This window comes from Zalophus californianus, chromosome 6, assembly GCF_009762305.2.
Source record: "Zalophus californianus isolate mZalCal1 chromosome 6, mZalCal1.pri.v2, whole genome shotgun sequence".
Lineage (NCBI taxonomy): Eukaryota > Metazoa > Chordata > Mammalia > Carnivora > Otariidae > Zalophus > Zalophus californianus.
This window is the reverse complement of record NC_045600.1, coordinates 57,638,313-57,655,443: the sequence shown is the minus strand read 5'-3', so window position 1 is coordinate 57,655,443 and position 17,131 is coordinate 57,638,313. Positions and strand designations below refer to the sequence as shown.

The following is a 17,131-nucleotide window of genomic DNA, read 5'->3' as shown; positions in this document are numbered from 1 at the left end:
ACCTTAATTGCTATATAGTAATTCTGTATATAAATATACCACAGTATATTTATCCACTGTCCTTTGATGAGCATTTAGGGTATTTCCAGTGTTTCACTATTACTAACAGTGCTGTAGTTAATACCCCTTGCATACATGTTCTTTAGAGATGAGTCCAAGAAATGAAATTGCTGAGTAATAGGATAAGCATATTTTTTACTTTAATAGATACTGCCACGTTGTCCTCAAGAGAGTGGCTGTGCATGAAATATTTGCGAGTAGTTATTTCTCCAGTACTTGATGTAAAACTTTTTTGAATATCTCCAGTGATAAGAGTTAAAATTTTAATCTTATTTTTATATATAGTTCTTTGATTAGTGAGCTTGAGTATCTTTTCATGTTTATTGGTAATTTGTATTATCTGTATTTACTGTAAATTGCCTGACCCATTTTATTTCTTGCTTAATAGGAATTCTTTTTTTCTTAAGATTTTATTTATTTATTTATTAGAGGAAGAGAGAGAGAGAGAGAGAATGTGGCGTGAGGGGCAGAGGGGGAGGGAGAGGGGTAAGCAGACTCCTCGCTGAATGTGGAGCCCGGTGTGAGGCTTGATCTCACAACCCTGAGATCATGACCTGAGCCAAAACCAAGAGTCAGATGCTCAACTGAATGTGCCACCCAGGAGCCCCAGTAGGAATTCTTAGTATATTTTGGATGTTAATCTTGTCTTTTGCAGATATTTTCTCGGTTTGTTATTATGTATGTTATTGTTATATATAAGTTTCAAATTTTATTATAGGTAAGTTAATCTATGTTTTTTTTTTATAGAATTTTTGTTTTGTTTAAGACCTGTTCCTAGATCAAAATGATACTCTGTTTTCTTCTAAAAACTTAAAATTTTGTTTTAAGTTTTAGATCTATATTTTATTTCTGTTTTAGTGTTTAGTATGAGGAGTTTTTTTTTTTCATTGAATAGACAGTTATTTTGATACAATATATTGGTTCATCAGTTTGAAATACCACTTTATCTTAAATTAAGTGTCCATATTTACATACATCTGTTTCTTAGACATTCTCTCTATACCATTGGTCTCTTTATTCCAGACTCCTAACCTATCCATATCAATGCTGCTTTCATCTACTTTCTAGAAGTTTTGCTTTTTCATTTCATTTAAATTCCTTAATTATTAGAATAAACTATTTCATAATGTTGTGAATGAAGATGTTTATTGTACTTTATTACTAGCCAGTATTAAACCTAAAAAAATTCTATTTCTTTATCCATCTTTATAATTCTCTTTGTTTCTGTTATGTGATAGAATCCAATATTAAAAGAAGTACTCGGGGAGCTATTACAGTCCAAGTTTTATTATGGAATGAAAATAGATAAACAACATTTTTGTTTAACCCAGGCATCTTGGATTTTATTCTAATTCTTAGTTTATGAAACTACCTCAGAATGTTGTGTATACTTATTTGCAGCCTTTATTCATTTTTTTCCTGATCTTTTTCCTTCTCCCATTCTTTCTTTTTAATCATTTCTTCTCTTATAAGGGTGGTAGAAAACAAAGGTATTAAAGCAAGCAAGGAACCATTTTTCTTTATTTTCTATATTTCAGTCTCATTGGTCATATGCCTTCCACATCACTTTATATTATTACATTGCGTGTATATGTGTATCTGAGTTTGACCAGAATACCCTTGTTTACTTGTTCATCCTTCCTTTTCTCTCAGGGCAAGCTTTACGTCCTCCATAACACCACCATTTCTGATTCCTCCAATTAGAATTCAGTAGGCCACCACTCATAATTTGTGTAAGTCTTTATTAAGGCATTGGTCACATTGTATTTAATTCTGTCACCATAGACTATAAAAGTGTGGACTATATCAAAACCAACTTTATATCAGTAGTGTCATGTATACAACAGGCCCTGGTAGACTTGAAGAATAAATTATTTTGGCCATTGGAGAGCACTATGGGTATATGATTTATAAAATAGCAAGCTTGTAGCAAAATTTTGTATTTTTTTTTTAATTTTGTATTTCTGAGGTTGCTGATACTGTGTGGATGTATTTTAGAAGCAAAATAATGATATAGTATGGTATCTTGAGACTTGATTAAGAAGAGTTGGAAGTTTTCAGGCTTCCCCATTTTATCCCCTTGCCCAGCTCTGCCATTTAATTAATCCCATGTTTGAAGTAGAAAGGGAAAACTTAGTTTAGATCTCAGTGGTTGGTATTGGCCTTTTCTTTCATTGGGCTAATAATTCAGACCCATTGAGACAGCTTTTTGCTAAGATTCTGAAAGAGGGAGGAAATGAGCCTGAAACTGTCCATCCAGATTTTTCTCTCCCGATTCACATCCCTTGGCCCTTGGGAGCTCATTAAATATAATTCTCTCCATTAACTCTGGTTGATGCTGAGTGGTTTCCTTGGCTTTGTGTGGGAGAGGTGTGTCAGTACGGTCCCATGTGGCAGAGTCAGATGAGGAATGACCTATCCAACATTGTGTGGAGTTCACCTTATGAACCACTGCTTAGGACAGTCATGGAAGGTGGTTTGCAGCTGTTTTTCCATATCTGTATGGGTAAGAAAGAGTCATAGTTCACCCCCTTTGACTTTCCTCTTATTTTTGGATTTGGGCATATGCATACCTAATCTGTCAAAATCTGCCATCACCTGTCAAAGATGAGATAGACCACCTATATTTTTTCAAGAATGATGAGTTCTACAAGGACCCAGGAATGACAATTTTGTCATCATAAGTGACCTCTGGGGAAAACGAAGGGTGGCTGTGGAAGCACCAGAGTCAGAGTCTGTGCCCGGATTTGTGTCTGTCCAGGTGTCGTTAATCTGTGCATTGTGACCCTTCTGTTCATCTGTTGAGTGAGAGTTCTTCCCCTTAAGTTTTGGAGGTGTGCTAAATTCCAAAATATTGACGTTACTGAAAATTTGATCCTTGATGACCTCTGAATGGTATCTGCTTTGGTGACTATTTCTTTTATCCTTGTTTGGTCTGCTATATTTCCTGATACGCTTACAGCGTACTCCTTTTTTTCTTTCTTTGCTAGGAGCTGTTTTCTCAATATTGGTTTTGATAGGTTGATGTATTTACTTCCTTCATTGAATTGGAAAATTCCAAATCCAGAGTAGCATGTTATACTTGTGTTTACTACAAAAGTTATTGTCTTTAGTAAATAAATAGTTTTCCTCAAATTATTTACTATTGTCTACCAAGAATATGGGTCAGTTTTTTAGGAAGCAAGAGAAATGTCTATGTTCAATATATTAAACTTAAATAAACGTGATTTATTTATTTATTTATTTATTTTTTAAAGCTTCTATTTATTTATCTGGCAGAGAGAGACACAGCGAGAGAGGGAACACAAGCAGGGGGAGTGGGAGAGGGAGAAGCAGGTCTCCCGCTGAGCAGGGAGCCTGATGTGGGGCTTGATCCCAGGACCCTGGGATCATGACCTGAGCTGGAGGCAGACGCCTAACGACTGAGCCACCCAGGCGCCCCAAAGGTGATTTATTTTTATACTAATGAAAATATTTTACACACTTGTTTTCTAGGCCAAGCATATCCTGATCCAGCTTTTCCTCCACAAAGGCAAGACCGATTTTATTCTAATTCTGGCAGACTATCCGGGCCAGCAGAACTCAGAAATTTTAATATGCCGTCTTTGGATAAAGTGGGTAAGAAATACTTTGTGTATGTATATGTTTTTTAATAATGGTGGCACACTAAAGAACTGGAAGCTGAAAAAAGGACTAATAGCTGATATCTCTGGTAGCTCTTAATGCCAAAATCTTTCCTGAAAACTTTCTAGTTTTATGTTTCTTGTTATATTGTAAGTATCTGTGGCATGTTCATACGTGTTAATGGTTGATGTGGGCATTATTGTAATGGGTTTACTATATTTAGCTGTGATGGCAGATTTTACTCTGTTCCATGATTAATTTTTTAAAATTTTTCCAGCCCACTTACATATATCCTATTTAGTAATCAGGAAGTTAAGCTAGTGTGAATGGACATAATGAAAATCCACCAGAAAAATAATTTGGGTGCATGCTTTGTTGCTGCTTTAACCAAGTACCTTATTTAAACATTACATACTCAGATAGATTTAACTAACATTTATTGAGCAACCTACTATCTATCAGGCACTCTTTTCCTCAAACCACCTCACAGCAACCCACTGAAGTTGGAAAATATATATATCCAGTGTATCATTCAGAAGTGTATAACATTAAAAAGATTAAAAGTAAGTAGAAACTTAAAATAAATTTATTGGTAAACTGTTTCTTCAGGACAGGGTATATATTTGCAGGGGGGGTGGACATTATCTGGTTGAAATATTTATTATTTTAGAAAATCAATTTTTTTTGAATAATCAAAGAAGGAGATCTATGGCCTGGATTAATTATAATTAGTTATAATTAAGTTCTAACCTTTGGATTTTGAAATTGTTTCCCCCCATTAATTCAAGCTTAATGTAGTGAAAGTATATATATGATTGAATATCTGTTTTTAAACTAATGCTATTTAAAATTTTTTACATATCCTTTTTTGTTGTTATTGAACAATTCCAATTAATTAGATAATTTTTAAGTGTCTGCTGTTTAGAAGATGCCCTCCATGACATGGCAGAGAATATAATTATCATAAGGTATAGTTTCTGCCTGTAAGAAGTTAATAATTAAATGTGGAGAAAAATATATATTTTTAATTAATACTGATCAGAATAGTTAAGTTCCATTAGAAAATATACTGTGTTCACAGAACGAACTGTCATCTAGTTGAAGGGTCAGGGAAAACTCCATGAAGGAAGTGGCATTTGAGCTACTTTTGAGGGAATTTGAAAAATTGGTTGAGAGATGAGGGTCTGTGCCAAGTGATGATGAACAGCATTAAGTAAAAACAAAAGAGACAACACAAGTCATTGATGAATAATGGCTGTAAAGCTGAGATATTAATCACTTGACAAAGTCTTACGAGGGTTAAATTAATTAATGTGTGCTGAAGTATTTTGTAAACAGAAAAGTTCTGTATAAATGTAATACATTTTTATTGGTTTGTCAGTATGTGTTACATGGAGGAGAATGGTCAGAGATCTGGTTAAAACACATTGACTAGCTCTAGTGCTTATAAACATTTATTGAATGAAAGTGAATTATTTAATCTTCACAATGAACTTATGAAATAGACACTATTATCCTCATTTTATAGATGAAGAAATCAAGGCTCAAAAAGGTGCTCAGTATCTCAGGTAGGAAGTATCAGAGGCAGGACTTGAACCCATGCTTGTCTGACTCCAGAGCTGTGGTCTTGATCAATATTCATTATTGAAATTGAGAGGGTAGTGGATCTATCAGTTGATGCACTAAATGTCTATAGAAAGCTTACCATATGACAGGCATTATGGTAGTTGCTGTATTTCAGTGGTGAATAGGAGCTCAGCATTCCTTATAACTTGAGGTCTAATAAAGACCTATATGCAGTTGTACTACATAGTGACAAAAGTAATGAGTACAAAATGTTATGGAACCATATGGGGCACTTACCAAGATGAGGTATTGGGGTTTTGAGTGTGGGGTAGTCAAAATTTTCCTAGAGCATGTATAAGCTGAGATTTAAAGGTCCAGAATTAGCTGGACTAAAATGATGGGAGGAATAATGTTCTAGGAGAAGAGAATAGCATCTTTAAAGATTAAGATGTAAGAAGTCCTAATAAATTATAGCTGCCACATGAGTGTGAGTCAGGGAATATTGAAACAAGTAGTGAAGAGTTTAAGCAGTGCATAGAGTTCTCAGGGCCTTGCAAACCTGTTCAAAACTTGGACCTTATTTACAGGGTAATGGGAACACATTAGAGAAATGATATAATCAGATCTGCATTTTAGAGGAATTAGTGTGGTTGCATTATGGTGAATAGATTGTAGGGAGCAGTTAAGATTGGAGGCAGGGTAACTTCTTAGGAGTCTGTATCAGGAATCTACATGAGTGAGGGTGGTGATTTAGCAGAGGGGATGATCCAGAGATGTGAGCGAACATAGAGAAAAGAGAATTGGGAGGATTTAGAATTTGAAAGCATGTGGGAGTGTGGGGGAAGGAGTCTTGGCTGATGCCTAGGTTCCCGGCTGTGGCATCTGGGCCATTCATCGTTCTGAGACAAAGAGCAAGGAGCAGCAGCAAATTTGACAGGAAAGATTATAAGTTACGTTGTGAACTTGCAAAATTAGCATCACCTGTGATACACCTGCATGAATATTCAGAGAGGCAGTTCAGACTTCGAAGTCCTAGTAAGGGAAATAACTAGATCTGAATTACACATCTGGAAGTCATTAGTTAGTATACACCAAATTAAAGCTGTAGGAGTGGATGGCATTTCTCAAAGAGAGAATGAAAGGAGAATAGGGCCAAGGTGGAACTCCGTGGAGACCATCATTTAAGGATGGTCAGAGGTAGTGGAGCCCACCAAAGAGACTGAGAAGGAGCAGCTAGCATAAGGAAAGATAGAGAAGGGTACCATCACAAGAATTGAAGGCTGAGAGGATTTAAAGAGGGAAAGAGTGGTCAACAACGGTGAGAAATAATGTAAAATAAGGACTCATAGTGTTTACCATATGACAGGCATTACGGTAGTTGCTGTATTTCAGTGGTGAATAGGAGCTCAGCATTCCTGATACTTTTTTGATGTTGGGGAAAATAATTTTGATAGAGTGGTAGATGTTGCAAATCAATTGCAGTAAAACGAGGACAAAATGAGAGGAATTCCGAACAGTATATAGAGAACAATTATTGGTTACAGAAGAGAGGGGTAGCTGTAGGGAAATTTTCTTTTTCTGTATCATTTTTAAATAGTAGTTGGGAGAGACTTGCTAATAGAATGGGTCTAGCAGAAAGGGAGGAGGGAGGCAACAGAAAGAGGAAGATTTCTTAGGAAGCTACAGGGGAGGGATTCAGAGCACAGAACCAGGATCATAGATCGTCTAGAAGGATCCTTTTCCATGATAATAGGAGGAAAGATCAGAGGAATATAGTTGATACATTTGTTTGCTTGATTACAAAAAGTTAAGGGAGGTTTCTTTTTCTTTTTTTTTTTAAGATTATTTTATTTGAGAGAGAGAATGAGAGAGAGAGAAAGCACATGAGATGGGGGAGGGTCAGAGGGAGAAGCAGACTCCCTGCCGAGCAGGGAGCCCGATGCGGGACTCGATCCAGGGACTCCAGGATCATGACCTGAGCCGAAGGCAGTCGCTTAACCAACTGAGCCACCCAGGCGCCCAAAAAAGTTAAGGGAGGTTTCTAAGTGACTGGTGTAGTAGGTTTGAAGAGAATGGAGCTTTAAAATTCCTGAGGAGAAATGTGGTTTGGAAGATGCAGAACGGTTAGTCATTGAGCTGCTGCAAGTATGGCTGGAAATCCATCAGCTTGGAGTGGACCCTGTCTATACAAATCTGTGATTTATTTTACCTGCAGAAGTGCTGAGTGGTTCAGGAATAGGCAGAGTGGAAGTGGAGAGTTGGATTAATATAGGGCTAGAATGTTGTCAAGCACATGTAGAAATATGGCCAGTTGGGTAAGGACATCGATGACTGGTTGCAGTGATGGACTTTGAAGTCAGTTAACTGGGGGAGGACATGAAGAAAAGAGGAAACTGAAGAAGATGAAGAGAGAGACTGGAAGCTTCAGTGACAAGAACAGGTGTAGTGAGAATAACTAAATGAGAAGGCTAGGCAAGGATAGGTAGTTGTGGTCAGAGAGAGGGTTGTTTGAATTTACCTTCTCATGGACTGAGCAGTTCTTGGTGGTAACAAAGTCCAGGAACATTTATTTTGAACAACAGCTAAATTCAAATGCTAGTATATGTTACCTGATGGAGGAATTAGGAAAGTAGGGTGGAAGGAGGAGGAGGGAAGAAGGGTGGGAGGGCGAAAAGAAAGGAAGGGAAGAAGGAAAAGGGTGAGGGGTGCCGCCTTCCAGAAGTCTCCTAATGATGCTCTTTAGCAGGGTTGCCTAGGACCAAGCCACGGAAATCATTGCCACATGCCTTTGCAGAACTTTGAGTGTGCCAGAATTTCCAGTGACCTAAAGCTTTCTTGTGGCCACAATGCAGGATGCTGGTATCAGGCTGGTTTATATGCTAACGGGGAATGGGGAAATAACAACAATCCTTTGTGATCGGGAGATATTCTAGGAATAGAGTGATCAGTCATGTATTTTTCATGGTTTAACTTTTATGTTTAGATGGTCCAATGTCTTCAGAAATGGAATCCAGTAGAAATGATAAAAAAGACGACCTTGGTGTAAGTATTGAAAGTGGAATTTTATCCATGCCTTCAGGAACTTTCCATTCTCTTGGTTTACTAGAAGAGAAATTTAGCTAGCAATGTAGTTCTTGAAATAAAGCTGCTCCTCCCATTTTGACAAAGATATATACTTCCTGTATGCCTTATAGCTGTTTCTTTTCTGGATTGTACACTATGATAAAGTACAACTTATAGACTAGAGGCTTGAGTTCGTTTACTAAAGTTAAACAAGAATTTGGATTTTCCCCCTTGAATTTTTATTTGAATGTTTTAAAGTATATTTTTGTTACTATGTTTACAGTTTTTGCTTTTAGTCACTTTATTTTATGTATGTTGAAAATATAAACATAAACATATTGTTTTCAGTACATGCTTGATAAAAATATGTATGTTTTGGTACTCTTGGACTATTCTTGTGTTTTATCTTTAGCCAGAGTATTACTCTGTTTTGGTTAAAGCTGTTTTCTTTTGAGTTAATATTTGTGATTGCAAAACTCTGTCTGATGTAGAAAACGGAATCTTTCTCAGGAGACTATTAAGACTATCATAGACTGCTTTCTGCCTAGGTGCTTTCTTCTAAACCTAAGATTTTTAGGAAGATTATTGCAAATTTTGCTGTTGTTTTAGTGACCACTTTATGTCAATTTGTTACAGAATTTAAATGTGCCTGATTCATCTTTCCCCGCCGAAAGTGAAGCAACGGGCCCTGGCTTCATTCCTCCACCTCTTATTCCAATCAGGGCTCCATTGTTTCCAATGGATACAAGGGGCCCATTCATGAGAAGAGGTCCTCCTTTTCCTCCACCTCCTCCAGGAAGCATGTATGGAGCTCCCCGAGATTATTTTCCACCAAGGGATTTCCCTGGCCCACCACATCCTCCATTTGCAAGTATGTTTTTTGTTTTTGTTTTTTTAAACTTAGTATGTGTTCTGTAGAGTAAATCAAAGATATAATTCTACTTCCTATTCATATAGTAAGTTTTTCTCACTTGTGAGTATACCATTACTCTTCCAAATTGGGAAGGCAGCCAGCCATTAGTAGACTGTAATGAGGCTTCCACATGATTCTTCCCAATGATACGGAATTATTTCTGTATTTCGGTAATCAGGAAAATCATTGGCTTTTTGCAGCAGTCTTACATTAAGACCAAAATTATTTATATCTTATTTGATTAGAAACTGGTTACTGCATCAGTTAGTAAAAATAATTACTGCCTATATTTTAGCATTAAAATTACTGGCTGAAGTATTTTTACAAGTTTTTTTTTCGTAAGTAGTTCCTATGCAGTCCTACTTATTTAGAACCTAAAATATTTTTATCATGTTTGGACCAGTTGTTGAATTTATTGAAATTCTTTCATAGCCTCACATAAGAAAAAAAGAGTTTTCTGCTTTTATATCTATAGATAGAACTTTAGAACTTTAGAACTGTATGTTTCTGTAGAATAAATACATAGTTAACCAAACACTAGGAGAAAGGCTAGTATATGCCTGATGTGGTATTTCTTCCCTCATTTCTCCTCTATTTAAGGTGAAATAAAATGAATTTTGGGGAATTTCAAGATAGTCCTTAATATAACTAAATGTTTTAGGATAATATAAAATTAGAATTGGGAATTACTGATCAGAATTTTAAGTCTGGTGAAAATTATATGACATGAAAACTTTTAAGAAAGTTTTATTATGTATTTTGAAATAATTCTTTTTAAAAAGTGTTCAGATGTTAGGTTTTCATAGGATGAAAATTGTGTCCTAAAATTAATGATGTTCCCTTTAATTGTGTGCAGCTGAAGAGAGTATGTTTTTTCTCAATGTTGTAAAAATTCATTTGTTAGATCAAATAATTATTTGAGTGTCAATTTTTGAATGTAAAGATAGGTATTGTAAGTTATAAGCTAATCATTTATTAGAATTGCAGTACAGGTACTTAAAGTTAAAAAATGTCTTTTACCAATCTCTTTGAACAGTGAGAAATGTCTATGCACCGAGAGGTTTTCCTCATTACTTCCCCCCAAGAGCTGGATTTTTTCCCCCACCCCCACATCCTGAGGGTAGAAGTGAGTTCCCATCAGGGTTGATTCCACCTTCAAATGAGCCTACTACTGAGCATCCAGAACCACAACAAGAAACTTGATAATATTTTTGATCTCTCTTCAAAAATAATTTTGACTTCTGTCTCATTTTCAGTTTAAGTAACTGCTGTTACTTAAGTAATTACACTTTTGCTCAAATTGAAGCTTAATGGAATTATAATTCTCAGGATAGTATTTTGTAAATAAAGATGATTTAAATATGAAACTTATGAGTAAATTATTTCCATTTTATTTTATTCTAGATAGTATAATTATTTTAATTTGATTAACAAATCCACTATCACATAAACAATAATGGGAGTTTTATATGTAATCTTGCAGTTGGGGATGTTTTAAACTCCAAAGGCTGTGTCTTTTTGCCCAGAACTGTATTTACTATGGTTGTAGACAAATGTGAAAGTTACTTTATGCTTAATTAAATAAATTTTAACTGACTTTAAAGACTTGTTTGGTATTGATAATAATAATAAAATCAGCTAGTTTTCCATAAATATGACTCCATTAGTTAGTTTTTTACTTTTCTCAATAGCCTTGAGGCTCAAAACTAATGCTTTATATGGATTTTTCCCATTCTATTATCTTACTAAGAATGTGCCCTCTTTCTTGCAAGTAGACATGAATGACCAAAAGCAATAAATTAATACACTCTTGAAAGTCAACATTGATTATATTTTAATTGATTTATATTTTAAAGAAAACCAGGATATTGTCTAAATGGTAATTTTTCAGAGTTTGGATCTTCTTAGTTCATTCACTAGCATCTTGTACAGTTTTCTTTCTGGCTTGCTTTTCTCTTAATTTGCAAGATATTTATTGTTCTTAGTGGGGAATGTTGAAATTTATTTAGGAATATTGTATTTAGACTCAATTTAATATCTTTAGAATGTTTCCTTAACCTTCTTAACCTGTTTCCTCGGGTTTGTATTCTATTATTAGTCTTCTCCCACATTAATATGGATTATGAAAGGAAAGCTAAGTATAGCTAATAAGTCTTATAATTTTTTTTTTTTAAGATTTTATTTATTTGACAGAGAGAGAGACAGCGAGAGAGGGAACACAAGCAGGGGGAAGTGGGAGAGGGAGAAGCAGGCTTCCCGCCGAGCAGGGAGCCCGATGCGGGGCTCGATCCCAGGACCCTGGGATCATGACCTGAGCCGAAGGCAGACGCTTAACGACTGAGCCACCCAGGCGTCCGAGTCTTACAATACTTCTGTTGAGAAATTGGTTGTTTTTAGTTGTTTACTTGGAACTTTTCTTCCGTGCCAAAGGACAGAAGATTAAATATTCTTGAACAAGGCAATCATGCACTTGTAATTGGAACACTTCCTGCCAGCATTCCGCAGATGTTCTCTGGAACACTTCCTGTGAGGTATTCCTACTCCCTCTCCATTCTTACCTCTGCCTTAGGAGAGAAGGTGAAACAGAGGGGATTCATGAAGTGAATTGCTTGGATCAGGTATTATGTAGATTGAGGACTGTAAAATCATCATTACACTTAGTGTTTAGAAGCCAGATTTTAGGGGAAATAGATTGCTTTTTTAAAGTTGGAAATTTGGAAAGTGAAAGGAAGAAGAGAAACAGAATAGTGATGGCAGAGCATTCCAGTCAAGTGAAACTTTTGTTTGCCCTAGGATGCAGGAGACCTCTTTTGACTTAAAACAGAAGAAAGTAGTTGATGATTATTCTGCTTCTACAGATATGGTTTTAGGGTTTACCATGAATCTATTTAAAAAAGCATCTAGCCTTATAACCTTTACAAAATAACCAATTTTTTCCCCCAAGTAGCAGCTACTGTGACAGAATTTGATATGAGCGCTACAAAAGAGATGGTGGGTTTTTTGGTGGAATATGGGAACTCTTTGATAACTGTAGTAAGTTAAGCTTACTACATTGTATTATGTGCCTTGCTGGCAATACAGAAAAGCAGCTGAACCCAGTTAGAGAAAATCAATGGAATAATACCGTTTGTGTAACTAGGAATTTCACAGTTATATCCAGTGGCTTAAATTATATCATCAAAACTTGGTCTTTTTCTTCTAATCTCTTAGCTCCAGTTTTCTCTTTCAGTTTCATTCCCAGATACATTATCTGTCCATATAGTTGCAGCATCTTAGATTTACATGGATGGCATATTTAGTGTTTAAAATCTCAGGAAGGGAAAGAGGCCTTATTTTGAAATTGCCAACAAAATTCCTAGAGACGGCTCTTACTTTTCTGGCTTGGAGTAAATCCCATTTCCAAACCAGTCCCTTGTAGCTGGGGCATGGGATCAGGAGCTCTTGCCTGTGGTTGGGCAGGATAATCCCCATCTGAATTACATGGAATAAATTTTTTTAAAAGATTTTATTTATTTATTCAACAGAGAGCACAAGTAGGCAGAGAGGTAGGCAGAGGGAGAAGGAGAAGCAGGCTCCCTGCTGAGTGGAGAGCCCGATGGGGCTCAATCCCAGGACCCTGGAATCATGACCTGAGCCAAAGGCAGACACTTAACCAACTGAGCACCCAGGCGCCCCAATGGAATAAATTTTCTTTTTTCTTTTTTTTTTTTAAAGATTTTATTTATTTATTTGAGAGAGAGAAAGAGAGATAGAGAGCACGAGAGGGAAGAGGGTCAGAGGGAGAAGCAGACTCCCCGCTGAGCAGGGAGTCCGACATAGGACTCGATCCCGGGACTCCAGGACATGACCCGAGCCGAAGGCAGTCGCTAAATTTTCTTTTAGAATAAGGGTTCTGTATGGATTGCTGGACAGGCAGAAATAATAGGGTCTATCACACACAGGAACAGTCTTACCCCTCTTAGAAAGCTAGGTGTTTGTTTGTTTGTTTTTAAGGTTTCCAAATTTCTGTATAGTACTGACTTCACCTTTGTGTGTAAAATGTAAAAAACAAAATTCATGCAGGATAAATGTGAAGCATTTTTAGATGTCAGAAATTGTTTTGGCATTAGTTCCTATGTCAAGGAACCATGGATTTTAAGTGAATGGAGCCTCGTATGTATGCAGCATAATATGATGTGGTTGCTAGAACAAATTGAGGATTTATATAAAAGATGTTCAGTATCCAAATTAGACTAAGCAGCAGTTTTTGGATAACTTTGTTCTATTGTGGATGTCATACACTAAATGTGCCTGTAGGCATTATCAGTTTAGTAAATATTAAATGATTTGAGGGTGTGTTTAGTTAAGAAAGATCTAAGAGCGTAGAAAGAGGAAATATCCCGGGGGGAGGGGGGATGGGATTTTAAAACTTGAGAAAGGCTTGCACTGATGCCATGGATCAGATATAAATCCTAAGGACTGATGTTTCAATGTCTAAATGGGTATAGAGGCTCCTACACAAAGCTAGGACTCTTAAAAGAGCACTACAAACTGCATATAAAATCTTTAAAAGACTTGACAGAAGCTTCACTGTAGGGATACTTACACTAGCCATGACTTGTGCAGGCCCACGCTTTTGAGCTCACAATAAATTGAGCTCACAATAAAAAGTAAGTGTGCCACTGAGGGAAAACCAGCAGACACAACAGACAGGAAAATTAGCAAGCCAAATACATGAGCAAAAGAATAATTTGTGATTTTAAAGTATATTTCAAAATAACACAAGAGAGAAAAGAATGAATAAAAGCCTCAAAGACAGAACAGGAGCATATCAAAAGGGCCAAGAGGTAATTGTAGAGAATCAAATAAAATGCCTAGAAATGAAAAAAGTCATTAGAAAAACAAACTCAAGGGATGATTAACAGCAGATTGGGCCTACCTAAAGTGATGAAATTACCAGAATGTAGTGCAGTGATAGAGGTGGAAATATGAGAGGTTGAGGGACTTGGAGGACAGAATGAAACGTCTAGTAGGAGCCTTGTTTGAGTCCCAGAGGAAGAGACAGGATGAGGGTCCACATTCAAAGAAATAGCTGAGAATTTCCCTGAATTGATCAAAGACAGAGTAAGTCCAAAGCAGAGTAATAAAAGTATTCCTACATCTAGACATATCCTTGGGAATATGTGTACAATTCTAAAAGCAACCAGTGAGAAAGACATATTACCTAGAAGCAAATAATAGACTGATAATAGCCTTCTTGTCAATAATGGACAAGATTGTATGGAGTAGATTTTTAGTTGCTGTTCAGCTTTGTTGAGTTATAAATGACAAATACTTGTAATATATTGAAAGTGTACAGTGTGACAATTTGATAAATGTATACATCATGAAAAGTATTCCCACCATCAACTTGATTAACACATCCTTCACCTTACCTATTTACTTTTTTGTGTTTGAGAACTCTTTTAAGTTCTACTTTTTTAGCAAATTTCAGTTATCAAATACAGTATTTTATTTTATTTTATTTTTTTTTGGTGAAAAAAATTTAATTTAGATTTAGCCAGCTGGACTCAGTTTAGATGATTCCAATTTTGTTGGCAACATCCAAAGCATCATAGTCAGGAGCCAGTCGAACATATGCCTTCTTCTCTCCATCAGGCCTGATCAAGGTGTTGACCTTGGCCACGTCAATGTCGTAGAGCTTCTTCACAGCCTGTTTGATCTGGTGCTTATTGGCCTTGACATCCACAATGAACACAAGTGTGTTGTTGTCTTCTATTTTTTTCATGGCTGACTCAGTGGTCAGGGGGAACTTGATGATGGCATAGTGATCAAGCTTGTTTCTCCTGGGGGCGCTCTTTCGAGGATATTTGGGCTGCCTCCGCAGACGCAGTGTCTTGGGTCGTCGGAACGTAGGTGACGTGCGGATTTTCTTTTTTTTGTGACTGGACGCCTTTCAGCACCGCTTTCTTGGCCTTCAAAGCCTTTGCTTTGGCTTCGGCTTTGGGAGGGGCAGGGGCTTCCTTCTTAGCCTTCGGCGCCATCTTCGTAAAAGGTCAAATACAGTATTTTTAAAAAAGATTTTATTAGAGAGAGTGCGTGCAGGCGAGGGGCAGAAGGAGAAGGGAGTGAGAATCCTCAAGTAGACTCCCTGCTGAGAGCAGAGCCTGAGGTGGACTCAGATCTCCCGACTCTGAGAGCATGATCTGATTGGAAATCAAGAGTTAGACGTCTAGCTCAACTGACAGCCACCCAGGCGCCCCTTCAATACAATATGAACTCTGCTCACCATGTTGTATATTAGATCCTCAGACCTTATTCCTCCTGAAAGTTTATACCTTATAAGCAGCCTCTTCCCATTTTTCCATCCCCTAGCCCTTGGCAATGACCATTCTACTGTTTCTGTTTTCCACTTATTTCAATTGGCATAATGCCCTCCAGGTCCATCCAAGTTGTTGCAAATGGGAAGCTTGCCTTATTTTTTAGGGCTGAAAAATATTCCATTGTATATATACCACAATTTATTTATTTATTCATCTGTTGATGGACACTTAGTTTCCATGTTACAGTGTCTTGGCTGTTGTAAGTAATGCTGCAATGAACATTGGAGTGCAAGTATCTCTTCAAGCTACTGATTTCATTTCCTTTGGGTATATACCATGAAGTGGGGTTGCTAGATCATATAGTAGTTCTGCTTTTAATATTTTGAGGAACTTCCATGTTATTTTTCCATAGTGGCTATACCAGTTTACATTCCCACCAACAGTGTACAAAGTTCCCTGTTACCTATATCTTCACCAGCATTTAACAAATCTCTTTTTTGATAATGGATAACAGGTATGAAGTGGTATCCCATTGTGGTTTTGATTTGCGTTTCCCTGATTAGTGATGTTGAGCATCTTTTCATGTGTTTGTTAGCTACTTAGATGTCTTCTTTGAAGAAATGTCTATTCAGATCCTCTGCCCATTTTTTAATTGGGTTATTTGTTTTTTTGCTAGTGAGTTGTAGGAGTTCCTTGTATATTGTGGATATTAACCTCTTAATAGATTGCTGGTTTGCAGATATTTTCTCTCATTCCATAAGTTGCCCTTTCATTTTGTTGATGGTTTCCTTTGCTGTGCACAAGCTTCTTTGATGTAGTTTTACTTTTGTTGCCTTTGTTTTGGTGTCAGATCTAAAATACTGCAGGACCAGTGTGAAGGAACTTACCCCCACTGTTTTCTTCTAGGAGTTTTATAATTTCAGGTTTATGTTCATTAGTCCATTTTGAGTTGATTTGTATGTATGGTATAAGATAGAGGCCCAGTTTTACTCATTTGCATGTGAATATCCAGTTTTCCCAGCACCATTTATTGAAGAGACTGTCCTTTCCCCACTGTAATATTCTTGGTGCCTTTGAGGAAAATTAATAGACCATATATGGATGTGTTTATTTCTGGGTTCTTTATCCTATTCCATTGGAATATGTGTTTATTTGTATGCCAATACCATACAAATTTGATTATTATAGCTTGGTAATATAGTTTGAAGTTAGGAAGTGTGATGCTTCCAGCTTTGTTCTTTCTCAAGATTCCTGTGGCTGTTTGGAGTCTTTTGTGGTTCCATAGAAATTTTAGGATTTTTTTTCTATTTCTATGGAAAATGCCATTGGAATTTTGATTAGGAATTGCACTGAGTCCGTAGATCACTTTGGGTAGTATGGACATTTTAACAACATTAATCTGAAGAAATTAGTCTGAAAAATTTGGATCTGTTAATTTGATGATCGCTTGGACTGCAAGATGTCAAAATAGTCTGTTGATTTTACTAATTTAGTAGAAAACATGATCGAGTCAGTCAACTAATAATGTGTTAACAAAAAACTACAACTTGATTAGCTTTTAAAAAATTTTCTACATTTTTTGGTCCACTAACATAGATAGCTA

The 17,131-nt window shown here is 36.5% G+C and overlaps 1 protein-coding gene and 1 pseudogene across 15 annotated transcripts in view; one reads left to right on the top strand and one right to left on the bottom strand.

Annotated features, from left to right (window-relative positions):
- The window catches only part of MIA2 (MIA SH3 domain ER export factor 2), a 91,682-nt gene extending 80,853 nt beyond the window's left edge, over window positions 1–10,829 (top strand). For all 14 annotated transcript variants that reach the window (XM_027570035.1, XM_027570034.1, XM_027570041.2 and 11 more), the window contains 4 exons: window positions 3,556–3,678; window positions 8,234–8,292; window positions 8,950–9,184; window positions 10,263–10,829. In XM_027570035.1, coding sequence (XP_027425836.1) covers window positions 3,556–3,678; window positions 8,234–8,292; window positions 8,950–9,184; window positions 10,263–10,429 — 584 coding nt within the window. In that variant the 3' untranslated portion in view covers window positions 10,430–10,829. The remainder of the gene's footprint in view (window positions 1–3,555; window positions 3,679–8,233; window positions 8,293–8,949; window positions 9,185–10,262) is intronic.
- Window positions 10,830–14,736: 3,907 nt separating this feature from the next.
- LOC113909987 lies at window positions 14,737–15,249 on the bottom strand (annotated as a pseudogene). Its single transcript, XR_004820143.1, has one exon. The product of XR_004820143.1 is annotated as a 60S ribosomal protein L23a-like (transcript).
- Window positions 15,250–17,131: the final 1,882 nt, after the last annotated feature.